General features: G+C 38.0%; 1 protein-coding gene across 1 annotated transcript in view; it reads right to left on the bottom strand.

Moving 5' to 3' along the window:
• The window catches only part of SLC35F1 (solute carrier family 35 member F1), a 584647-nt gene that overhangs the window by 86134 nt on the left and 471723 nt on the right, over positions 1-26790 (bottom strand). The window contains exon 4 of the mRNA XM_043963476.1: positions 1073-1232. Coding sequence (XP_043819411.1) covers positions 1073-1232 — 160 coding nt within the window. The remainder of the gene's footprint in view (positions 1-1072; positions 1233-26790) is intronic.

Genomic DNA, 26790 nt, shown 5'->3' with positions numbered 1-26790 from the left:
TCTTTTTCTTAATACCTAAAAGACTTAAAGGAAATGTTGGAGCAGCTAGGTGGCGCAGTGGATAGAGCACCGGCCCTGGAGTCAGGAGTACCTGAGTTCAAATTCAGCCTCAGACACTTAACACTTACTAGCTCTGTGACCCTGGGCAAGTCACTTAACCCCAATTGCTTCACTTAAAAAAAAAAAAAAGGAAATGTTTATAGAAATGGCACTTCATTAATAAAGGTTTGACTTTTGAGATCATACTGTGGACCAGGACTCTATAACTAGTGACCAGTAATTGAATTCTATCTCAAATTTGAAAAGTCCTCATTTCTACTTCACCTCAGCATCACTGAAAATGATAGGTGGCCAAGCATGGAAGGGGAGAGATGCTACCTTTATGATCATAATCACTACATATGTAGACAGAATTCTGCATCCCTGGCCTTAATCCTTTAAGACTGAATGATCCTGAAGTCACTCAACAATTATACCAAAGTAGCTTTTTTTTCCACTGTAAAGAGGAAATTCTCAAGGTCTATTTGCTGATAACCTTAAACTTTTTCCTTCATCAAAGTCCTATTCTGATACTTGATGGTGGCATGGTAGTGATTTTGTATTTTGGAAGGCTAAAGGTCAGAATAAATTCTAGGAGATCCTATCAAAGAGAAAAGGCCTAGAGTAGAGGTTGGCAAACTATGGCCCTTAGGCTAAATGTGGCCTGCCCCCCCCCCCGCCCCTCATACACAGGCCATAAAAAAACAAACAAAAAACACACATGACATAGCAGACATGATCTGAGGGGCCACAGTTTGCCTACCCTGGCTTAGAATATATGAAGTACCTGGCTTCATGCCTTTTGAACACTTAGTCTAGCTGGGTTTAAAGAGGTTTACCAACAAAAGATTTGCCAGCAGATAATGAATTTTTGGCCCTAGCAACTTATGAAGGTGTCAAAGGGGATCACAATGTGTATCAGTGTGCACAATGATGAGATTGGACACTCTGAAGTAATGAAGAAGTAAAACTCTGTGGCTCTTCACATGAGGGGCATCTAGAAAATCAATACAAGAAATTTCCTTGGACTCACCTGCTCCTTGCTGTCTTCCCACAAGAACATCAGCTCCTGCCATGCAGCCCATTCCCAGAATGCAGACCACAATGCCAACAAAGTGCACAGCCTTGTATCGGATTAGGAGGAAAAACCAGGACAGGAGTATCACTACTGGGATGACAAAGCAGTCCAAGAGCTATTTGGAGAGAAAGAACAGGAGCAAGAATAAAATATTGCTATTTTACCATTAGTCTGGTGCTTTTCTCAGAGTAGATGCTTCACATATTTGTACGATTCAGTGCAATTGATTTTCATCAACAAACATTCATTTGTCACATGTAAGGGGCTTCCACTGAACTCAGGACTGAGGAAATAAAAGTATTAATTAGTAATGATAGTTATAATTTCTATGGCCCTTTGAGGTTTGCACAACACTTTATATATATATTATCTCCTTTGAGCCTCATAACAAAACTGTGAGGGAGATTCTCAAGGATGAGAGAGGTTAAGTAATTTGGCCAGGGTCACACAGCTAATGGTCTAAGTCAAGATTTAAATTCAGGTCTTCCTGATTCTAAGGCTAGCTCTCTGCACCACCTTGTGGCCAGTAGGGTACTTGGCTTCTCTGATGGTTCCTTTCATTTATCTTTTGTCTCAACTCTTACCCAGCCCTCAGTCTTGAATGGGTGTGTCCTCAGACAAACCAAGACCTTGGGAGGACCTTAACTTGGAAAGACCAAGGTCACCTACTGCACCCTGGGCCACAGCTAGTTGTCTTGACCTTTGTCTTGCCACTGGACTTTGATGACTCTGGAGGAGAGAGCTGAAGGCACAGCTCTGCCCACCTACATTCAATTCATTAGCAAGTCATGACATCACCCTTGGGATGTCATTGGTCCTCCTGGAGAATGAACAACAATAACAATCCTTTATATTACTGTACTCCTTGTATATATTGTCATTCTTACTCAGTTCATTTCACTCTGTATCAGTTCATAAAAGTCTTCCTGTTTTCTCCAATTTCCTCATCTATGTTATTTCTTATGGGCCAATAACATTCCATCATATTCACATGCCACAATGTTCTCAGTCATTCCCCAGCTGGGCACTTCATTTCCTGGTTTTTTGCTACCAAAAAACAGGCTGCTCTGAATCTTTGACATGCATAGACTTTTTCTTCTGTCTTGACCTCCCTGGGGCCAACAGTAGAATCTCCAGGTCAAAGTTTAATCACTTTTGTCATATAATTTCTCAGTTCAATAATAGTTTAATCACTTTTCTAATATAATTTAAAACTTTTATCCCAGAATATTTGGAGAAATTTATAGCACCACCAACAGTGTATTAGTGTGTCTGCTTTCCTTGTAAAACTTTCACAAATGACCAAGTGCATCTCAAATGTGCCCCCAACATGCCACCAGAAGCTGAACATTATTTCCAGCCAAAGCAGCCCTGAAAAATGCACCAGGACCCTCAATTTCCAATGTCTCTTCTACTACCAGTGCTTTTAAAATTTACGCAGGTCATTGAACTACCCTGTGTCTCAGTTTTCCCTCTTGTAAAAGAAGAAGAAGAAAAGCTAGAATACTAACTCACTCCACAGGGTGTTGTGAGGTGTTTTAGGTGATAAAGCATTCTGACATATTATAGGGCTTTGTGAATACTAAGTAAGGCTATGATATTGAGTGACAAGCCAGAACCATGGGGATATTAGGTGTATGGAGGGCCCAAAAGTTGATGCAATATTATGGAGTAGGAGCTACCATGCTTGATACAAGAAAGAGAGGTTGTAGCACAGTTCATTAGGAAATTCAGTTACTGATCCCACAAGATGAGGTAATATACTTCCCTTATGCCTGTCTACATGGACTGGATCCCACTCCCATTTAATGGGTAAAATGAGGCTCAGCAGGGGATCATTCATAGGAGCATAAAATGGCTGTTTTGTTTTTTAAATACCAAGTGTTGGTGTTTCATAGTGGAAATATTCAGACCCATGAGCCACTGTGGGCATTTAGTTATCTTGTTAGTTATTTTGTTTTTGTTTCTTTTTGGTGAGGCAATTGGGGTTAAGTGACTTTCCCAGGGTCACACAGCTAGGAAGTATAAAGTGTCTGAAGCTGGATTTGAACTCAGGGACTCCTGAATCCAGGGCCGGTGCTCTATCCACTGCGCTACCTAGCTGCCCCCATCTTGTTAATTTTTAAAGGAGATCTCAGGCAGTAGAGCCAAAATTCTGCATCTCTGCTATATTGTAGAGCCGTTGGACCAAAGTTAACCTTTTTGGTAACCATAATCACCACCAATGACATTCATTCATTCATTCAATTGCAACTTGTGTATGGTACATTGGATGATCTTCCCTCTGAAGTATATGAGACACTGTCAAATTATACAGGGTCTGAGGGGCAAGGAGAAACAAAAAGAATAGAGAAATAAACATAACTTCAGCCCTGTACTACCCAGAAATCATTTAGTCATATCTCTTTTACAGATAATGAAACTGAAAACTAAAGGAGTGAAGGGACATATATGTCTGAAGTCACACAGAGGCAAGTCGGTGGCATAAACCTAAGTTTCTTCATTCCTAGTTTACTCTATTAAATTGCAAGCTCCTTGAAGGCAGGAGCTGTCATTTGTCTTTTTTTATATCCTTAGCTCTTAGCACAGTGCCTGGCACATATTAAACACAATAAATGTTTACTGATTGATCCAATTTAGGTGCTCTGAACTCCCTCTTTTCAGCATGCCTCACCATTTTCATGAATATTTTTCATAATCATATCCTATTGGACTAGAACCCCACTGTCTTGTACTTGCCACAAAATTCAGTAGGACAGTTTAATGACAGTCATTAATGGCATACTCTTGGGTCTGTGGCTACTGGAAAGATAGATGTGATTAACTTCCTACATATAATGTTATGGAAGAAACAAGTTTTGCTCTGTTTAAACTTGGTCAGAGATACTTTAATTGTTATTACAAGCAACTGTAAGGAAAACTGCTGCCTGATGGGTTTTTTCCCCTACCAGTCAAAGGACTCTGATTACGAGCAATTACACCTGATATTTATAGCATAAAATGAAGAAGTAAACTCAAATACTATTAGGCCAGATAATAATAGCTAGTGTTTATATAGTGCTTACTATGTACCAGGAACTGTGCTAAGAGCTTTACAATTTATTGTCTCATTTGATTCCCACAACCCTGGGAGGTAGGTGCTGTTGTTATCCTCATTTTACAGATGAGGAAACTAAGGCAAACATTAGCCCAGGTATAATGGGCTTACACAGGTAGGAAGTGGCTGAGGCTGAATTTGAATTCAGTTCTTCTTCACTCCAGGCCCAGTGCTCAATCCTGAAAAGACCAGGATGGAGTATGCAGTTCTTGGATATATCTACCTTACAATAATTTTTATCACAGTAATGAGGAATACTGGTGGTGAGAAGAACATATTATGAAAGGCTTAATCAGTGTTTTGAATTCCCCGGGAGCACAGCACATGCTTTTTCAAATTCCATCCATATAATAGTAATCTTTAGCCTCAATTATTATTATTATTATTATTTTTTTACAGGGCAATGGGGTTAAGTGACTTGCCCAGGGTCACACAGCTAGTAAGTGTTAAGTATCTGAGGCTGGATTTGAACTCAAGAATTCCTGAATCCAGGGCTGGTGCTTTATCCACTGCGCCACCTAGCTGCCCCTTTAGCCTCAATTATTGAATCAGGGAACCATTCGGGTCTTTAGGCTTCCACTATAAAAACCACATGAATTTGCTCAACACTCACTCATTTTTGTCATTGTCTTTGTAACATCTCTGTAAATATAGTTTTAGATGGCAAACCCAGAGAGGGTAAGTATGTATCTTGTATGGTCAATGCCTGATGACCATGACAAATGAGGCACTTAAATTATTTTTATAACATCTCTACCTCATATGTTTTTGTGGCATCGTTATTTTTATTCCCTTGCATAAACACAATAACCCTAAATGGGTACAAGTCAGTATTGGGCTTCCATCTAATAGTGTTTCATGACCAAGAAAAAATGAGTACAAAATGGGAAAACTGTGAAAAAACTGAGTTTATGTTTCTAGTCCTTCATCCTCCTGGGTACTACTAGACTGGCTTACGCTGAATGTCTTAATTGGACTACTTTGGCACTTAGCATACATGGGAATTGCGTAACAATTTGTAACTCTTTTCAGCAAAACACCCCCAAATATTGAACAGTATGTGGTTTCCTTGGTTCAAGTGGTACAAGATCTTAGCCTTCCTTAGACTTGCAAGTGCACAGTACTAGGGTGACTTGGTAAGATTGTCTCCAAGCATTGTAGGTTCAAATATGCTCAGAGGTCACTCAGTTTAATTGCTCCCTGAATATAAACCATTTTAGGCAAGCGGTTTGCCAGCCTCTGCTTAAGGACCTCCAATAATCGGAACTTATTTCTTCTTAAGACTAAAGAAAACCATTCTACCTTGGGGAAACTCTTATTACTAGGAAATTTATTTCTAATCAAATCAGAATGCGTCTCTGAAACTTCCACACATCGTTCCTGCTTCTACCCTTTGGGTCCAGATCACATCCAATAAACTTGCATATGACAGCCTTTTAAGTCAAGTAATCATGTCCAAAAAGGAAATGAGGTGAGTCTGGCATGATTGATTTTAATCACAAGGATCAAATGAGTTAATAAATGTAAAGTACTTTACAAACTTTAAATTGCAATACAACTATTATTGTTGGTTTTACTCTTTTGGCATGGATCCAGGGAATGATGGAGAAGCTCACCAAACTTAGACTGGATAGCCACTGCCTACTCTGTTGTTCAGTTGTTTCAGTCACGTTTGATTCTCCATGATATCATTTGGGCTTTTCTTGGCAGAAATCCTGGAGTATTTAGCTATTTCCTTCTCCCACTCATTTTAGGGTTAAATCACTATATAAATTATAGATATTATTATTTCTGCAGAGGGTATTTTTTCAGGTACAGATAGGACTTGCACATCCTTTCTAATTCTGTGAGTATTCATTCTTTCAAAATAGAGGAGGTTGACCAGATTTTGATGAATTTCTTTGATTCCAATAGAGTATTTCTGCATTATGAAGATAGCATTTACTTCGATGCCTTGCAATCATTGAAGAGATGGATAAAGGTCACTAGGCTAAGGTGGAGAAATTGCTCTGTGTGCTTAAGGGGCCACAAACAGTCAGATGTAATCTCCATAATGATGCTATATTGTGTTTGCAAACATGTTAGGCAAGTAGCACCCCTCCAAAGGGAAATATTTTTAAGCCTCTCCAAGAAAAGAAGTTCTCTCTACTATTGAAGGTCAGTGTGTGCTCTGCATCTTAGAATCAACATTTCTAAGATGCTTTAAAGCTGCCAGTGATTAATATATATATTCTCTCATTTGATTCTTACAACAACCCTATGAGGTAGGGGCTATTATTGTCATCCCCCTCCTCATATTACAAGCAAGAAAATAGCCTGAGAAATATGTGGATAGCCCAGAATTGCCCAGCTACTAAGTGTCTGAGGCAGGACCAGTATTGAAATCTTGACAATCCACAATACCACCTAGCTAAGACTTATACTATCAGAAAGTTACCTGGAGGAACTGAGAAGTTAAGTCACTGTGGGGACAGGACTGGAACTCAGATCTTTTGGACACCAAGGACAGCTCTGTATGAGACTATATGAGAGGGTTAAGTTCCTTAAACTGGTTTGTAAAATTGATACATTATAGGCTTACATCTTCATTTTGATAATACGCCTTTCAGAGATGGGCATGATACATATATAGCAGAGAAAGAGGGATAATCAATGAACAGCCTGTGGGCTCCAACAGTATCTTTGCAATATCAATACTAAAGGAAGGCCCCTGGACTGTTTGGTGGATCCCCTGTGGTGAACTTACATAAGTCCTACAAGATGGCTACACTGTTAGATGGAATCCCCATATCAATGCGATCACAGATTCATTGGTTTATTACAGTAATGAAATGTAATATTCCTTATAGTTAGAAGGCATCTTTTTTGGCTTAGTAATAGCTCACTTTTCTAGAGAGCTTTCAGGTTTATAGTTTTCTTCACGTCGTCCCCCTGTAGCAGGTAATGCAGGGTAAGCCTTTATTGGCATTAGAAAGGCAACATGGTAGATGGTACAGGGCCCTGAATCTGAAGTGAGGAGCCGTGTTCAAATCTTGGCTCTAATGCTTATTGTCTGTGTGTCTATGAGCAGGTCACGCAATCTCTATGAGCCCAGGTTTCTTCATATTAAATGATGGGAGTCCAATCTAGCAAGTAATTATTAATTATCTACCCTAGGGAGGCTATATGGTACAGTAGGAAAAGTGCTGGTTCTAGAGTGAGAGGATTTGGGTTTATATCTTGTATAGGATGCTTATTAACTGTGTGAGCTGGATAAGTTATTTAACTCCCCCAAGTTTCAGTTTCTTTACTTGTAAAGTGAAGAGTTTTGGCTTGATGGCTTCTGAGGTATTTTCTATTTCTCTTTTTAAGAATCCATGATTTTATGATCTGCAAGCCACTGTGATAGGCACTGGGATTTAATGCAAGCTAGTGCCAGCCCTCAAGGAACTTGCCTTCTATGGAAAGGGTTGAAGGTAATACAATATGCACACAGATGAGCACATGCATGTTAATCTGAGGAGTTCTAACAATGCAATGAAGGCTTCTTGTAGGAGATGGTGCATGAGAAGAGCAGGAAGTCAACAAGCATTTTTAAGTACTTTCTATGTGCAAAGTACTGTGTAATTTAAGATTCTAAATGTGGGTTCTAATCTGTTCCCCCAGTTTTGGGGGAAACTGACTAAAATCCCTGATAAAACGAGTTTAGATTTTTAAGGGTTTATTGAAAGATAGAGAAAGATTGATAACAGAATTCCTACAGCCTGGAAATCCTATCTTTCCTCAATTTCCCTGTGAAGTCCTCTGGAGTCTCTCTCCACCACGGTGAAGTTGGGAACCCAAAGAGGCAGAGTTTCCTGTGCAGGCTCTCCTTCCTCCTTCCTGTCCCCTCCCAGAAATGGGAGGTTCTTCAACCTGGTTGGTTGACTAGGCCAGAAGTTCAAAGTTTGTTAGCTTCTGAGAACCATGCTTTCTTGAGTACTCTCAAGTACCAGCCAGATGTGCTTAGAATCTAGTCAACTAGAAGTCAGCCAGTGATCCAGTCAAATCAGCCAGTAATTCACTCAGGTGGGCTCCTGAGTATCTGCCAAATCTCATCTATCACATTCCATTATCTTTACTGTACCGTACTAAGCACCAGGTATACAAAAAGAGGTGAAGGACAGTCCCTTCCCACAAGAGAACACACAGTCTAATGGGGGAGATAACTCACAAATAACTATGGACTGACGAACTACAGAGAAGATAAACTGAAAATGAGCAATCAATATCGCCTTCCATTTCACACTTAAGCAATAACTTTCCCTGGTTTTTTAGGATCATAAGATACATTTATACTATGTATAATACACTCACATGCACAAAAGTGTACGCATGTGTGTGTATATATATATATATATATATATATATATATATATATATATATATATATATATATATGTATATATGAAGAAATTTACCCTGACATATAGAGATATAAAAATATGTAGATATATAAAGAAATTTACTTGGAGACATATATTTGCTCTGAAATATTTCTATATATCTATATCTGTATCTGTATCTATATCTATATCTATATCTGTCTCAGAGTAAAGTTCTTTAATCTGCATACATTTGTTGGTCAGTCATTTCATTCATGCCTGACTGAGCCCATTTGGGGTTTTCTTGGCAAAGATACAAGAATGGTTTGCGATTTCCTTCTCTAGCTGCAAACATTACCAAGCTATAATAGTAATAATAATAATAGCTAACATGTATATAGTACTTTAAAGTTTGCAAAGGACTTTACAAATATCTAGTTAATATATTTATCTAGTTAATATTAGATGGTATTTATAAAGTTTGCAAAGGATTTTACAAATATCTCATTTGATCCTCATGACAACTCTAGTAGTAGGTGCTATTATTATCCCCATTTTATGGTTGAAGAAATTGAGGCAGACAGAGGTCAAGTGACTTGCTCAGGGTCACATAGCTAATAAGTGCCTAAAGTTGGATTTGAACTTGTCTTCCTGACTCCAGGTCTAGTGTTCTATCCACTGACACTTAACATGCTTATATTATATTATAAATAATATATAATAGTACTTACACAACACATTACATATAATATTATTCTGACTAATATTAGCTGGCATTTATATAGTTCTTTAAAGTGTGCAAAATTCTTTACATATCTTTAAGAAAATTGTTAATTTTAGATTTATGGTATAAAACAAACATGAAACATCTCATATCATCTGATCCCTACTTCAACCCTATGAAGCAGGTGCTATTATTACTTGCCCTGTTACAGATGAGGAAACTGAAACTGAGAAAGGTAAAATGACTTTGCCAGGGTTACACAGCTAGTAAGTGTAAGAGGCAGGAGTCAAATGAAAGTTCTCCTGACATCAAATCTTTGGAAAGCAAAAGTCAAAATCCACAGGAATAAGGTCAGTCGTCCACAGAGAAAGCTGCCGATGTGTGTCATTATTTGAAAAAAAAAAAAGCTGAAAACACCTGCTCCCAATCCAGTGCAGAATAATGAGGGATTGACCTACTCTCCCCTTTCCTACATTCATTGAATTTTCTACCATTTAAACACCGTTTTCTTGCTTTCAGCTTCTCATTATAACTGCCTTCCAGCTACCCTCCTAGAAAAGAACTCCCCTCCTTCCCAACTCCAGCTCAATCTGTCAGTGGCCCAAGCGGAGGCAACCAAGCAGGGGTGCTACAATGAGAAGGTGATTCAGGGAATTGGAGGTGAGCAATGGGCTCCCAATTTCTGCTTCTAATTTGTGAATCTCTTGTTGCTTCTAAAGGTGACGTCTCTTAAGGGCCCTTTCTCTGGGAGCAAATTTGAAACCACGTCAGGAAGGGGCTTTAAAAAACAAAAGCAAAACCCAGCATGTCTGCCATTCACAGGCCACACAGGGGACACTATCCTTTTTAATTCCATGGCCTATAAATCTAACTATCCCAGAGACATTTTCAAATGTAACAGAATGTTATCCCTAAGAGGGCTGCTTTCCTGATAGGGACAGACTTTCTGGAATATACTTGACCTCAGACTTTAGGACCAGTTACTTCAACTCTCTGAAACTCAGTTTCCTCATCTGTAAAATGGAGATACAGATCTTTTTTCCACCTCCTTCTCAGGGTGCTTTGTAAACATCAAAGCACCATATAACTCTGAGTACATTATACATTATTAGGCATAATTGATGATGGGGGTGATGATAATGGCCATTATTCCAATTCAGAATGTGTTTTCTTTTTTGTTTCAGGCTATTTAAAATAATTTTTTTGTCCCCATATTCAGCAAACCACATCTCTAAAAACATATATGTGCCTACAACATGTCCAGGTTATATTCTTTTTTTTTTTCTTTCTTTCTGGGCAATTAGGGTTAAGTGACTTGTCCAGGGTCACACAGCTAGTAAGTGTCAAGTGTCTGAGGCAGGATTTGAACTCAGGTCCTCCTGAATCCAGGGCTGGTGCTTTATCACTGCACCACCTAACTGATCCCCCTCCCCAGGTTATATTCTTTAGAAATATTCCAGTGGGGCAATGTTTTGGGTTCGCTTATTCTGCCCAAGCAAACCAAACTAACAAAATGTTTCACTGGGCTATTTGGCATCAATTTTCTAGGAAATGTGTGTTTCCAGGATTTACACAGTGATTCATGCCTAGCCAATTTTCTTGTTACTCTTCATGAGGATTTATCACAAGCTAGCTCTTTACATCTTCTGGTGCCATTCATAAACCTTTAGCTGCTGCTGAAGTACCTGCACTTTTGCTACCAAAGTGAAAAGAAGAGACATGGAAAATTTGGGGCAATTATTTAGAAATCGAGGTTACTAGGAGATTGAAGGAATTACTCACAGAATGCAAACCTGCCTAGGATCATTAAACAGAAATCTTGCAGGCTAGAAAATACAAGTTATTTTTGAATACACAAAGGATATCTTATTTTGGCAGCATGGAAAACTTCAAGTGTGGAAATTCCTTCCACCGAGGCACATTGCAGCTCATCTAATACCTCATTACTCAACTTAGAAGCTCCCTATGGCCTCTAAGATAAAATACAAACATTTATGTTTGATGCTTAAAGTCCTTCAAAATCTATCCTCTCTTTCCAGGCTTATTCTAGATTTCTCCCCTTCATATGTTTTACATTCTAACCAGAGTGATTCAAGACAAGCCATCTTCTCCCTGTCCGTCTTTGCCATAGTCTGTCCCCTATACCTGGAATGCTTTCTCTCCTGGCCTTCACATCTTAGAAACCCTTGCTTCTTTTATACCTATGCTTAAGCTTAAGGACATCTGTTTACATGAGGCCTCATTGTGCCTGGTTGTTTCCCATAAGGCCAAACAATGATTAAAGTCCCTTGTTCATATAACAGACCTTCAAGGACTTGGAGACAACTATCAGGTCTTTCTTTCCTAATGTTCTCTTCTCTCAGCTAAACAGTCCCATTTTTCCCAGCCTCATGTGAATATGGTCTTAAAGCTCCTCTACCATCCCAGTTGTCCTTCTCTGGATTTGTTTCAATTTGTCAATATCTTTTTTTTTTTTGGTGAGGCAGTTGGGGTTAAGTGACTTGCCCAGGGTCATACAGCTCATAAGTGTTAAGTGTCTGAGGCCGGATTTGAACTCAGGTCCTCCTGACTCCAGGGCCGGTGCTCTATCCACTGCGCCACCTAGCTGCCCCTCTTCTTGTTTTTGACACTATAACTTATGTAGCCCAAGATTCCTCTTTTTTTTTTTTTTTTTTGACCTGTGATTCCACACTGATGACTTGTATTTAGTTTGCAGTGCATTTAAACCCCCAGGGTAACTTATACTTGAAGACGTGATGTTATCCATTAGAAATAATTCTGGATTGTGCAGTCATTACTAGCAACTTCTAGTCCTTGACTGCTACCTGCTAGGTATATGACTATAGCTAAGGCACTTAACACTAGCTCAGTCTTCAGTTTTTTCATATATAAAAATGGGGCCAATAATACATGTTTTATGGAATTAATGTTTCAGCAGTTTACGTAAGAGCTTTGAAGATGGGAAAGCCCTATTCAAATAATAATGATAATAGTCAGCATTTATATAGTGCTTTAATGTTTGCAAAGTGCTTTACAAATATTATCTATTTGATTCTCACAAGTATCCTAGTAAGTGTCTTGGGCCAAATTTAGCCTAATTCCAAGGCCTACTGCCACCTTGCTGCTTTTATGTAATGTATTATTATAATAATTTTTAAAAGTCTATTGTTTCTTCATTTATAAAATGAGTTTGAGAAGGAAATGGCAAACCACTCCAATATCTTTGCCAAGAAAACTCCAAATGGAGTCACAAAGGGTTGGACACAACTGAAAATGACCAGTCATTTAACCCTGTTTACCTCAGTTTCTTCATCTGTAAAATGATTTGGAGAAGGAAATGGAAAACCATTCTAATATCCTAGCCAAGAAAACCTCAAATGGGCTTACAAAGAGACACAACTGAAAAATGACCATGCAACAAAAAACCTCTGACAGAAAAAGGGAACTTGTGAGACCATGGATAAGTCACAACTTCCTTGGGCCTCAGTTTCCTCCTTTGTAAAGTGAGTGGTGGAGGTTGGACTAGATGGCTTCTGAAAAGCAAAACACTTTTGGGAATGGGCAGAGAGAAAGGAGAGAGACATTAGGATAAACAGGGAGAAAACAGGATAGTGAGAAATGCATAGTAATCACAATGGTGAAAAAAAATTACAGCAAATTTCTCTGATAAAGACATCATTTCTGAAATATATAGAGAATTGAATCAAATTTACAGAAATAAGATCCTGAATTGATAAATCATCAAAGGATATGAACAAGCAGTTTTCAGACAAAGTAATCAAAGCTATCTATAGTCATATGGAAAATGCTCTAAATGACTATTGATTAGTGAAATGCACATTCAAACAATTTTAAGGTACCACCCCACACCTACCAGATTGACTAAAATGACAGAAAAGGAAAATAACAATTGTTGGAGGGGATAGGGGAAAACTGAGACACTAAAGCACTGTCATAAAGAGATTCACCCATTCTGGAGAGCAGTTTGGAACCATGCCCAAAGGGCATCCCAACCAATACCACTACTAACTCTGTATCCTAAGGAGATAAAACAAAATGGAAAAGGGTCTATATGTACAAAATATTTATAGCCTCTCTTTTAATGGTGGCAAAGAACTGAAAATTGAAGGAATGCCCATTTTTTATGTTATGAAGATTTTATTTAAAGAATGACTTGTGTTTATAAATGTGTATTATTGGAATTAATTTATTTTACAATATTGAAAGAATTCACTTATAAAGTCATCTGGGTATGTTTCCCTCCCTACCCTTTCCCACATTAGAAATAAATTTATGGCTTATTCAATTTATTTTCCTGAGGTCATGTTGTTGAAATCTTCTATTTATTATCTATTCATCTAAGTTTCTTTTCTATTATGATGAGGATTCATATAAATAAATTATCAGTTATGTTGGCACATAAGTAGGCAAAAGTAGTTTCTAACAGTTTCTTTAATCACTGTTCATCTGTTATAAATTATCCCTTTCCATTATCATTTTAGTAGTTTCTTTATAATCTCATGGAAGAGTAGGGAATGCTTTGTTAATTTCATTAGTTGTTGAAGGAATGTCCATTAATTGATAAATGACTGAACAAATTGTTGTATAGATTGTGATGGAATACTATTGTGCTATAAGAAATGCTTTTAGAAAAAACTGGAAAGACTTACATGAACTGATACAAAGTGAAATAAGAAGAACCAGGAGAACATTGTATATAGTAACAGAATATTGTATGATGATCAATTGTGAATGATTTAGCTATTCTCAGTAATACAGTGCTCCAAAATAATTTTGAAGGACTTACAATAAAAATGCTATCCATCTCCACACAAATAACTGAGGAGTTTGAATGCAGATCAAAGCATACTTTTTCTTGATTTTTCTTGATTTTTCTTGTTTTTTTCTCTTTCTTTCACAACATGACTAACATGGAAATATGTTTTACATCACTGCACATGTATAACCTATATCTAATTGCTTACCTTTTCAATGAGGTGGGAAGGGGAGGGAGAGAATTTGGAACTCAAAATTTTTTAAAAAACAAATATTAAAAATTGTTTTATGTGTAATTTTATGGAAAAATATTAGATTGTTTCCAACATTCCTTCCTGTTCTAGTTTTGTGATGCTATGATTCTGAGCACAGTGATTCAACAAATTATAAATGCAAATTAAAATTCAATAAATATTTATTGAAAGTCTGAGCTAGGCAATGTGCTAGGTGCTAAGGATACAAAGATTTTTTAAAAAAATTAGTCCTTTATCAAACAGAAGTTTGCAGTCTAATAGGGGAATGAGACAAATACAAAAATCAACATGATACACAAGGTATAATGGCCTAAGAGTAAAGGAAAAGTCTTGAAAAAAAGGTTATTGACAAATCTGAGGAGAGAGAGTTCCTTCTCAACTGAGGGAATCAGAGAAGTCTTCGTGAAAGTGACAGTTGTGCATTGGGGTCTCAAAGAAAGAAAAGGATTTTAAAAAGTGAAGAATTAAAAGGAGGCTACTCCAAACATAAATGCAAAAAGAAAACAAGATGAGATGAAGGCCCAGTTTGACTGCAGCAGAGGGAAGGGGAGTAAAACAAGCCTGAAAACATACAATAAATTGGAACCAGATTATGAAAGACCTTTAAGGTCAGGCTAAGAATTCACAGGAATCATGGAAGGATTCTGATAAAGGAAGTGACATGGTTAGACTTGAGCATTTAGAAGATTATTTTGATAGCTGTGTGAAAGATGTATTAGGGGGGATCTCTATGAGAAGTAGGAGGCTATTTCAATAGCCCGGGTCAAAGGTCATGGGGATTTTGAAATAAGATGTTGGAAGCATGAATGGAAAGAATGGGCTGGAGAAATATTGTTATATATAATCAGTAGTATTTGTCAACTAAATCCAAATCTACTAAACTTTTCTCTCATTTAGCCTGCATGTCTCCATTTTGAGCACAATCATGAATAATTAGCTAAATGCCTTGCTGAAATTCAGATCCAATATTGATAGCATTTTCTTGATCTCATCTAATTAATGACCCTGTCAAAAAAGGAAATGAGGTCAATTGGCATACCATATTCTTGGTGAATTCATTTTGACTTTTAGTGATCATTGTTTTCTTTCCTAAAGTGCTTTCAAATCATTTATTGAATAATCTAGCCAGGAATTTATTGGGGATAAACATTAAAGTCACCCGTATATACTTTCCTTAGCCTATTCTTTTTGTGCTATATCATGTTTGAAGGCTTATTAGATCTTTTGAAGAAAAGACAGCAGGATAGAAGCATTTCTGTGTATTTCTAATATTACAAGCTAAACTGTATGAAAATTATAAATTTTTTGAGTCCAAGAGCACAATAATTTATTTTTGTTAACAGGTCTATGATATAGTGTTGCTGTCTTGAGTTAATCTGGAAAAAGTAGTTGCCTTCAGACCATTAAGACTTGATTTATATTTCTTTTTTAAAGGATGAATGAACAGAAGAACATGAAAATGACATTAAAGAGACATTTAAAAGTATATATTTTAGGGAAAATGAGAATCTTCTGATAGCATACTAATGATAGTCTTACCTTGCATAACTTTTATTGCTGCTAACATTAAAATAGTTGGGTGAAACAATGAAAATCTACACAGAACTCTAACTTTGGGGGGTGGGTGGGGTGGGGTGGGATGGGATTTTCAGAGAGACACTGATTTTCCAGGTAAAAAAGCTTAAAATATCCATCATTCTCCAGCAGTTTTCAGTACATCCCAGATAGTGGAGAGAAAGCTGGACTTGGAATAAGGAATCCAGGGGTTCAAATCTTCCCTCTGATACTTATTAGTTGTGATTCACTACTCTGCTTGTTCTCCTCCTACTTCTCTGACCACTCATTCTCATTCTCCTTTGCTGGATCTTCATCCAGCCTGTGTCTGCTAACCATGATTATCCCACAGGGCTGTGCAGCAAGGGGCCCTGTTCTCTTCTCCTAAACTCTTTCACTTGGTGATCTCACCAGCTCCCATGGATTTAATTGTCATTTCTGTGCTCATTCTCAAAATTATTTATCTTTCTGATCTTTCTACTGACCTGCAGTCTTGTGTCTCCAACTACTAGACATTAAACTGTATGTCCCGTGGATATCTTGTTTTTTTTTTTTTTTTTTTTAGTGAGGCAAATGGGGTTAAGTGACTTGCCCAGGGTCACACAGCTAGTAAGTGTTAAGTGTCTCAGGCCAGATTTGAACTCAGGTACTCTTGACTCCAGGGCCGGTGCTCTATCCACTGCGCCACCTAGCTGCCCCCCCCCCATGGATATCTTAAACTCAACATGTCCAAAACTGAACTCATTATCTTTTGCCCCAAACTTTCCTCTCTTTCTGACTTCCCTCTCACTATCCAAGGTACCACTGTCCTCCTAGTCACTCAGACTTGCAACCTAGGAGTCATCCTACTCCTCAGTCTCTTATTTGTTGCCAAGGCCCGATACATTCATAACATCTCTTGCACATATGACATTGCTACCACTTGGGTGCAGGCCCTCATCAACCTCCTACCTGGAACTACAGTAATAGCCTGCTGGTTGATCAAGCCATGATCATCCTCTCCTCATTCAGTCCTCTCCCCACTCAGCCGTCAAAATGGTCTTCCTAAAGTGCAGGGTTAATCATTTAATAATCACCACCTCCCCCGTCTCCACCCTAAACTCTAGTGGTTCCCCATCATCTCCAGGATCAAAGATAGAATCCTTCATTTGACATTTAAAACTCTTCATCACCTGTCTGTCTTTCCACTCTTCTTACTTCTACCCACCTGCATCCAGTGACATTGACCTCATTGGCATTCCTTGAACAAGAAGCTCTGTTTTCTGACTCCAGACGATTTTGTTGGCCGCCCCCCATGCTTGGAATGATCTCCCTCCTCAACTATGTTTTCCTTCAAGTGCCAGCTAAAATCTCACCTATACTAAAACCCTTTCCTGATTTCCCTTAATTCTAGTACCTTTTCTCAATTGATTATTTCCATTTTATCCTGTATAGAACTTGTTTTTACATAGTTCTGTTTACATACTGCCTCTCCCATTTAGACTATGAACTTGCCTGAGACCAGGGGCTATCTTTTGCCTCGCTTTGTATCCCTAGCACTTAGCATAATGCTTGGCACATAGTAGATGCTTAATAAATGCTTGTTGACTATCTCCCCTGAGCCTCTATTTCCATGCCTGAAAAATGGGAATAATAACACTTGAAGTAGAATATAAACATCTGGATGTCAGGGATCTTTTAACTTATTTTTCTTTGTATAGAGAACATACTATGGCTAGAATAGAGCTCAGCACACACAAAGAGCTTGTTGATTGACTGATAGTATTTATATCACCTGACTTTTGTAAAGCTCCAATAAGATAATAACTGGCACTTAATAACTTTAAAGAGCTCAATAAGGGGCAGCTAGGTGGCATAGTGGATAAAGCACTGGCTCTAGATTCAGGAGGACCTGAGTTCAAATCTAATCTCACAGACTTGACATTTACTAGCTGTGTGACCCTTGGCAAGTCACTTAACCCTCAATGTCCTGCAAAACAAGCAAACAAAGAGCCCAATAGCTCTTATTTGAATTATTCCTATTACTCCTACCACTATTGCTAGTATGATTCCCTTTGACTTCACAGACATATTCCCTCCCTACAGACATGGCAATATAAGGTATTTCCTTCAACTTAGCCTCTCTCTTAGCCTCTTGGCACTTGATGCCATTGACTATTCCTGGATACTCTCTCTTTCCTGGGATTGTATGAAATTGACCTTACTTTGTTTTCCCAAGATTTTTCTGGTATTTCTTATTCAGTCTCTTCTGCTGGATTATCAATGCATGTCTTGCCCCACTCACAATCAGCGATGTTCCCAAAACTCTGTCCTGGCTTATCTTTTTCCTCTGTACTTCTCTTTCTTGATGAACTTAGCAACTACTATAGTTCAATGATCATCTCTATCCAGATCTTTCAAAGATCTATATGCCAGTTCTACTTTCCTGCCCCCATGCTCCTTCCCAGAGCTTCAGTTTCATATCACCAACTACTTATTGGACACCTCCAACTCTATGTCATATAGGCATCTTAAACTCAACATATTCAAAATGTAACTCATTTTCTTTCTTGTCCAAACCCACTCCTTCTAATTTCTTGATTTCAGATGGGGGCACTGTCATTCTTCCACTCACTCAGATTTGCAATTTTGCAATCATTCTCGATTCTTCATCTTCCCTTAAATTGTCCCTTCTCATCCAATCAGTTGACCTTTCCTCAGACTGTCCCTTCCCCCAATTAGTTATAAAAAATTTGCCAACTCTAATTCTCTAACAATTCTCCCATCTATCCATTAGATTGTAAGCTCCTTGAAGGCAGGGACTATCTTTTACTTCCCAGTACTTATCACAGTTCTTGGCACATAGTAGACTATTAATAAATGTTAATTGATGTATCTCTTGCCTTCAGTCCCTTAACCACCACCCTACTTCAGTCTCTTATCACCTTTCCTCTGCATCATGACAATAGCTTTTTTCTTGATGCTCACATGATTAATTTTTTTCTTTTAGACTTTTATTTTCCAAATTATATGTAAAAGCAAATTTTGACATCAATTTTTTTTTTAAACTTTGTGTTCCAAATGACAATAGCTTCTTAATTCATCTCTTTTCTTCTGGTATCTCTCTGTTTTTCAGATAGCTGCCAACTGATATTCCTAAAGCACAGGTCACTCCTCTTGCCTAAGGTTATAAGTGGGAAAAATGAATTCGAATCCAGGTCTTCTGATTCCAAGGCTAGAGCTTTGAACCACCACATGTTGCCTTTTACCTCCACATGTGAATATAACCCTCTTGTATGATACAACCACTTGTGAAGTGGTCCAAGGAAGGGTTTTTGGTACTTTATTTTCTGTGCTGATATTTCTGAATTAGAAATGGCCTCTAACATGGAATACATCACTAAGAGGGAGAATGAAGAGAAGTATGCTGTTGAATCAATAAACTGTAGTTTTGAGACTTTTTGCCCTTTAGCAGCAATATCAGTAGTTCAAAGTGTCCCTTCAAATTTACTATTGCTTGGAAGCAATTTAAGGACCTTCTTTCTCATAATTATAAAGCTGGGTCAATGAGTTGGACCCAGAATTGAGTAGGAAAAGATAGGGTGTATTTAAGGTTGAGAAGTTATAGAGTCCCTAAATGTATAATACTTCGCAAATCAATTCCTTTTACATTAATAATCTCAGGGAAATGGCATATCAATCAATCAATTGGCAAAAAATTATTAACTGCCCACTATGTCCTGGGTACTTTGCTAGGTGCTGAGGCTACATCGATACAAGTGAAACAATTCCTGCTCTTAAGAAGCTTACATTTTAATGGGGGAGATAGCATGCAATATATGCATATATTAATATACAAAACACATATACATAGATACCAGGTGATTGGGGAAAAAAGGGTAATGGAAGCTGGTTGATCAGGAAAATCTTCATGTAAAATGTAGCAATTGCATTGAATCCTGAATAAAACTGGTGATTCTAATAGATGGAGGAGAGAAAAGAATACATCCAATCACAGTGTAGTTATGGAGATGGGAAATGGAGTGTCATGCACAAGGAACATGTAAGAAGGCCAAATTGACCAACCACAGAATTCGTGAAGAGGAGGGAAAGGTAGGTTTGGGCAATGCTGTGAATTGTTATAAATGCCAAACAGAGGAGTTTATATAAGCTGCCAGTGTAGTAGGAAGCCATTAGTACTTGTTGAGTAGGAGAATGACATGGTCAAACCTGCTCTTTAAGAAAATAACTCTGCCACTTGTGTGGAAAATGGATTGGAGTAGGTACAGGCTTGAGGAAGCAGGACCAATTAGGAGGCTATTGCAATAATTTAGGAAAGAGGTAGCTTTGTGGCTAGAGAAAAGGGAATGAATTGGAGAAATGTTGTCAAGTAGGAAATGATAGTAATCATTGAATAATATATTCTCAGATGAATCAAAATGACAAGGAAACCAAAGGGCAAAGGAGAAATGCCTGGTGGGTTTTAATAGGCTAAAACTTGCTGTTAACAGTGTATGACAAGTGTGTGAAAAGTGATTTGTAAAAGTCATCATGGAGTGTAGTATATATGACAAGAAGAGAATGTAGGACTGTTTAGCTATCGAGAGGAAAGAGACCTTAAGGGCTATAGTCACACATTCTCTCCCCCCAAAACATGGAAAGAATCAGTGGAAGGACTCTAGCACATTGAATGGATAACCTACAGATTTATTTTAAAAAACCACTTAAAACCCCACAGGATAAGAAGGCAAGGAAGGAGGTTCTGGTCTGCATAAAGAAAGAGATTTACTCACATTGAGGAACTTAAGGATTGTTCAGTATCAAAGTAAAAAGAATATCTTCCTGATGTGTGATTGTAGAATTAATTTTTTTTATATGCTGAGTTTTCTTAAAGAGAAGATACCTGCACTTGCCCCTACATCAAGTTCTAGCTGTCCAAAGATACAAATAAACATGATTTTATTTTGTAATTATAAGATTTTAATATTTAAAAATCAAATAATTGGGAATTTCTAGAAGGGCCTTTACAAATCTGAAATGGTCAATTGTGGGGAAAATTCAACATTGATTTGACAAATATTTATTAAATACAGGACTCTAAGGGAGATAAAAAGATGCATAAGAGTTAAATCCTCTTAAGTTGAGCTCAAGGAGCTTATAATAAAGCAGGGAAAATAGATACAGTGTACATAAACAGCTGAAATTTTAAGAAATTGAGTATGATAAGCACATTACATAGGTATATACATTTTTTTAAGGCAGAATTTATTTTTTATAATAAAAGTATTTTATAATTTTCCAGTTACATGTAGAGACAGTTTTCAACATTTGTTTTTATAAGAATTTTAGTTTCAAATTTTTTCCCTCCTTCCCCTGCCTCTCCCCTCTCCAAGACAGCAAACAATCTGATATAGGTTATATATGTACAATTCCATTGAACAAATTTCTGCGTTAGTCATGTACATGTTATTTATTTTTTTGGGGGGTGAGGCAATTGGGGTTAAGTGACTTGCCCAGGGTCACACATCTAGTAAGTGTTAAGTGTCTGAGGCCGAATTTGAACTCAGGTCCTCCTGAATCCAAGGTCAGTGCTCTATCCACTGCACCCCCTAGCTGCCCCATGTACATGTTATTTTTGCAAGTTCTGAGGAAGGACATATGGGGGAGATCACAAAATACTTCAGAGACAAATTGGCAGTTCCCTGGGTGAGCTCTTAGTTGGTGAAACTCAACTGGAACTCCTCAACTGGAGTTCCCCATAGCAATGACAGGACAGCTAGGTGACGCAGGGGATAGAGTGCTAGGCCTGGAGTCAGGAAGACCTGGGTTCAAATCTGGTCTCAGACATTTACTAGCCATGTGACCTTGGGCAAGTCACTTAAACCTGCCGGAGAAGGAAATGGCAAAACCACTCCATTATCTTTGCCAAAAAATGAGATCACAAAAAGTTAGGCATGACTGAAATGATTGAACAACAAAATAGCAATGACATTACAAAATTAATGTCATTTTTTGTTGTTGAGGCAATTGGGGTTAAGTGACTTGCCCAGGGTCACACAGCTAGTAAGTGTTAAGTGTCTGAGGTCAAATTTAAACTCAGGTCCTCCTGAATCCAGGGCCGGTGCTCTATCCACTGCGCCACCTAGCTGCCTCAATTAATGTCATTTTTAATGCTGAATTTGGAGTATTATAATATTTTGTGTGATGATCTAAATTTAAGACTTCTAGTTCAATACCACATGTAGAAGGAAGCAAAAGAAAGAATCCCATTTTAAATTCATGGCAAAACATTCTCTTTTGCACTAAATGGCCTGGGATTCTTTCAAGATTAGACAAAAATTGAATGGAAAAACTGTTGATAACCTCTCAATGCATCTTATTTCTAGGACTTTTCATGGTGATGCACAACAGTTGGGGAATTGCTGTAGTTGATGATTACAATAGTCCATGATAGTTGCATGTGTACAGGGTTTAATTTTTTTCCCCAATAAGTGCTTGTATATGCGTCCACATTTGAAAAGCAAGGTGCTTTTCATTGATTAGAATGAAAACCTTTAAAAGTCAGTCTGAGTACTTTTGCATTCTAATAAAATTAATTTTCTTCCCCAAGATTAAATAGTTGTAAGGTCATTTTTTTTGTAAGGTCATTTTTTAAAAATAAAGACCAGAATTTATTTTTTTTTCTTTTAGTTGGCTGGCCATTAGAAAAATAAACTAATACTTTCTATTCTATCCATATTTCCCTTTTCTTTTTTTTTCTTAGGGAAATGTATAGTGGCTAGTGGTAACTGATGAAATCATAGAAATAAGAGGCTTCTTAAACATTTGTGAAGGAATCATCCTATTTGCCTAATCCTGATTATCTGGACAATTTTCAATATGAGGGTTCACCATGGTAGGTAGGGTTGAGCCAGCAGGCGGTGCTGCAGGGCTGCCTGGGAGGTTCAGATGGGGTGATTTGTTGGAATAACTACAGGCAGAAGGCAAATTGAGAGAAAAGAACCAGTCAGTGATGTGAGTCCAAGCTGGAGCTGTAATCAAAGTGAACAGAGCAGGGAACAAAGCAGAACTGAGATTGGCAGTTCCAACCCCGATCCAGCGGTTGGAAGGAAGGGTGAATGCCACCAGATGGCTGGATACAATAGTTAGGTACATATCAGGTGAACAAGTTGTCCCAGAAATGCCCTGTTTTCACTTGAACCTAAGGAGAATACCAAAGAATGGTTGGCCCTGCTTTAAAGCATTCTGATCTACTCAGGGGTTATGCCTTCCACCTACTATCACTTTGTACCTATTTTGTGTATATATCCACTGACAGAATAAAAACTTGTTGAGGACAGAAAGAGTTTCATTTTTTTATTGTAGTCCCAGTGCCTAACACTGTGCCTGGCATGCTTAATAAGTGCGTGTTGATTGATTCCCTCTTCTTATGTGGGTATAACATTCTAAGATAGGGCTGCTTTGCTTTATACAAGAGCCAACAAATAAAAACCTAACTCACCAAATGAATACATTCAACAGATATATTATTTCAACTATGAAGAGGTTCTTTAATTTTTAAATGATTCGTCATGAACTTTCTTTACAGAATATCCTTCCTAGTGCAATTAAAATATGAATTCAACTGTAAACATTTGAATTTCACACAATTTTTAGGAACACATCTATTTTTGAAAACACATTATACCTTTTCAAATAAGCCAAATTTATTTCTGTTACAAGTCAGATAATAACATTTTAGAGCTTTTAAAGAGCTCTAAATCCTGGGGGGGGGTCCTGAACATATATAACTAAATAGCATATTACCATATTTATTGCATAATATTACCATATTGCACAATTCCCACCCCCTCCCCTTTCCCTTAATATTTTCTTTTAAAATAGACCAGGTGGGAGGAATTATGTGAACATCTGGTAATAATTTTCATTAATCTTTATGAGATTGTCACCCCCTACTTTTGAAAGAATAGCAACTCAACCAAAGTTACATAACCATCAACAAATGGCCAAGTTCAATGGAGTCTAGACCTCATGATACTTCTTTCTCTTTTTATTCTGATTGAGTATTTTATCACTCTGCATCCAGCTTTGAAATGGACTGATATTTTTAAAGCTGTATTTCAAAGTAGGAAAAAAATAGTGTGTGGGGAGAGAGAATAATATGAAGGAAAAATTTTTCTTAATTTTCATCTCAAAATAGACTAAGAGGAACAGTATGCATTAACAGGGTATAAAATATGCAAGGACAGGCAATGTGTGTGTGGGCACTTGCTTTACTTCCATTTGGGCTACCTGACAATGTCATTAAGAGCTGAAACTCAGCAGAGTACACTCAAGTCCTATTCTTACGGGCTATTTCCTGAAGTCCATAAACCAGTCATTGCTGTAGTTATTTTTATCACACAAAAGGCTCAAGAAAAGGAGTCTTGGGGGCAGCTAGGTGGCACAGTGGATAGAGCACCAGCCCTGGATTCAGAAGGACTTGAGTTCAAATCCAACCTCAGACACTTGACACTTACTAGCTGTGTGACCCTGGGCAAGCCACTTAACCCCAATTGCCTCACCAAAAACCAAGAAAAGAAAAAAAAAAGAAAAAGAAAGAAAAAGAAAAGAAAAGGAGTCTTGGGCAAATCAAGAATTTGAAACCAATTTACCATTTACTTTTGGTCAATAACCTAAGCATAGAATCTTCCATTGTGATGAGGATATGACTTAGAGAGCGATATACCTACTTGACTCAGAAGGATTTAAAGTTGGAAGGGAACCTTAGGCATTATCTAGGGGTTCTTCGATTCACCTGAGGTTTATGAACTTGGTTGGGGGGGGGAAGACCTTTATTTTCACTAACCTATAGTTAACTTTGTAATCCTATGCATTTTATTTTATGTATTTGAAAACATTATTCTAAGGTTAGTATGTCAGTTGATAAGTATTTATTATGCACCTGCTATATGCTAGGCACTGTGCTAAATGCTGGGGTCCATAGACTTCACTAGACTGACAAAGGGATCCAGGACCCAAAACAATTAAGAAAGGAAACAAGCATTTATTAAGTGACTACTATGTGTCAGGCAGTGCTAAGTACTTACAAATATTATGTCATTTGATACCTCATTTTTGGGAGGTAATAGCTATGATTATTACCCTTTTAAAGTTAGGGAAACTGGAGAAGACAGAAGTCAAGTGTCTTGTCCAAGATCATGTAGCCAGTAAGTTTCTGAGGCCAGATTTGGACTCACCTCTTCCTGATACAATGCCCAGCACTCCATGTCCCTGTACCACCTCACTCCCGCTAATCTAGAACACTTTATCTAGTGCAGTACTATTCCTCATTTTACATATATTGGAATTGGGTTTCCAAGAAGTTGTGACTTTGCCCAAGATCACAAAGATAATGCAAATCCAGGATTTCAACCCAGATTCTCTGACTTCAAATCCAATTCTATTTCCATTATATTATACTGTGATTCCAAGTCTCAGTGAAAAGAAGATAAAGGTGACCCAACAAGGTAGTGACACATAATAGAAAGAGGACTGGTTTGGGGAGTCAGAGGTCGTGGGTTCAAGTTCTGGCTCTCATACTTCTCATCTTTAGAGATTTAGGCAAATCCCTTAACCTATTGGCCTCTGGTTCCTCATTTGTAAAACTGGGAGTGGGTTGCAGTGGGGAATGGCCTATAAGATTCCATCTAGCTGCAAATCCCAAGGGATAGCATGGTTGACTGAGATACTTTGTCCAACACTCAGTCTCTGGAAGTGAATACAAAGTATAGTCAGAACCGGCTTCCTGTGTCCTGACCTTGCCAGCATGGCTATTATGAGTCTATTGAGAGACAAGTGCCACACATCTCAAGAGTTATTACCTGACAGCCCCTGGGGGTACCAGTCCAAGCCCATGGATTTCAGAAGGGGTGGGGTGCCTCCCTAATGAGGGGTTTCTGACAGATTTTATTTTGGGAGAATGGCAATGATGGACATTATAATGGGACACAATGGAGCCGGAAGGCAGGTTTGCATTTGTTTCTCTAATGGTGTTGTCTAGGCATTGCAGAAGGGCAGAGGGGCTGACAGAAAACCTTGCAATCCAAGTGAAGTGTAACATATGGTATTCTGAGCTGAACTACTACATATTTATGATAGTTTCACATTCTAGGGAATAGGAAAGTCCAGACCTAAGGAAACTAGAAGAGAATCCAAATAGAATATTACCTCGGGGGCGGGGGCAGTATGGAAGTTGCCTGCTTCTGAAAGCTTTGTCTTCAAATGTACTTGAGACATACCCCTGGAATAGTCATTAAACTTCCACAGACTGACACCAGGGACATGTGAAAACAGCAGGGATAAAGAAGAAGATATAGTCTTAAAAGCTTACCTCATAATCTTAAACTCAAGCCTAAGGGAGCTATTTCAAATGTACATAGAAATACTCTTTGAGCTCATCTACAGAGAATGAAATTCAAGCTCATTGCAAATATAAAAGCCATTTAATTATTTTCTCAGAAGTGATTCAACCAAGCAAGCATTTACCAAACACCTACTAAGTGCCACATACTGAACTATGCATACAGAGAATACAAAGAAAAAAAAATAGTCTCTATCCTCCAGAAACTTCTGTTTTACTGGGAGGAAACAGTAAATACACAGATAAGTCCACATAAAAATATATCCAGAATAAATACAAAGTGATTTTGAGGGCCTCTAACAATGAGACAGCTAGGTGGCACAGCAGATAAAACAAGGAGCCTGGAGTCAAGAAGATCTGAGTTCAAATCCAGCCTCAAGTACTTGCTAGCTTTGTGACCCTGTGCAAGTCACTTAACCTTGTTTGTCACAGTTTCCTCATCTGTAAAAATGAACTAGAGAAGAAGATGGCAAACCATTTTAGTATCTTTGCCAAGAAAACCCCAAATGGGGTCATGAAGAGTCAGACACTACTGAACAAAAGA

The sequence above is a fragment of the Dromiciops gliroides genome, chromosome 4 (genome assembly GCF_019393635.1).
Source record: "Dromiciops gliroides isolate mDroGli1 chromosome 4, mDroGli1.pri, whole genome shotgun sequence".
NCBI lineage: Eukaryota > Metazoa > Chordata > Mammalia > Microbiotheria > Microbiotheriidae > Dromiciops > Dromiciops gliroides.
Note: the sequence above shows the minus strand (reverse complement) of the source record. Positions and strands in the feature narration are given on the sequence as shown.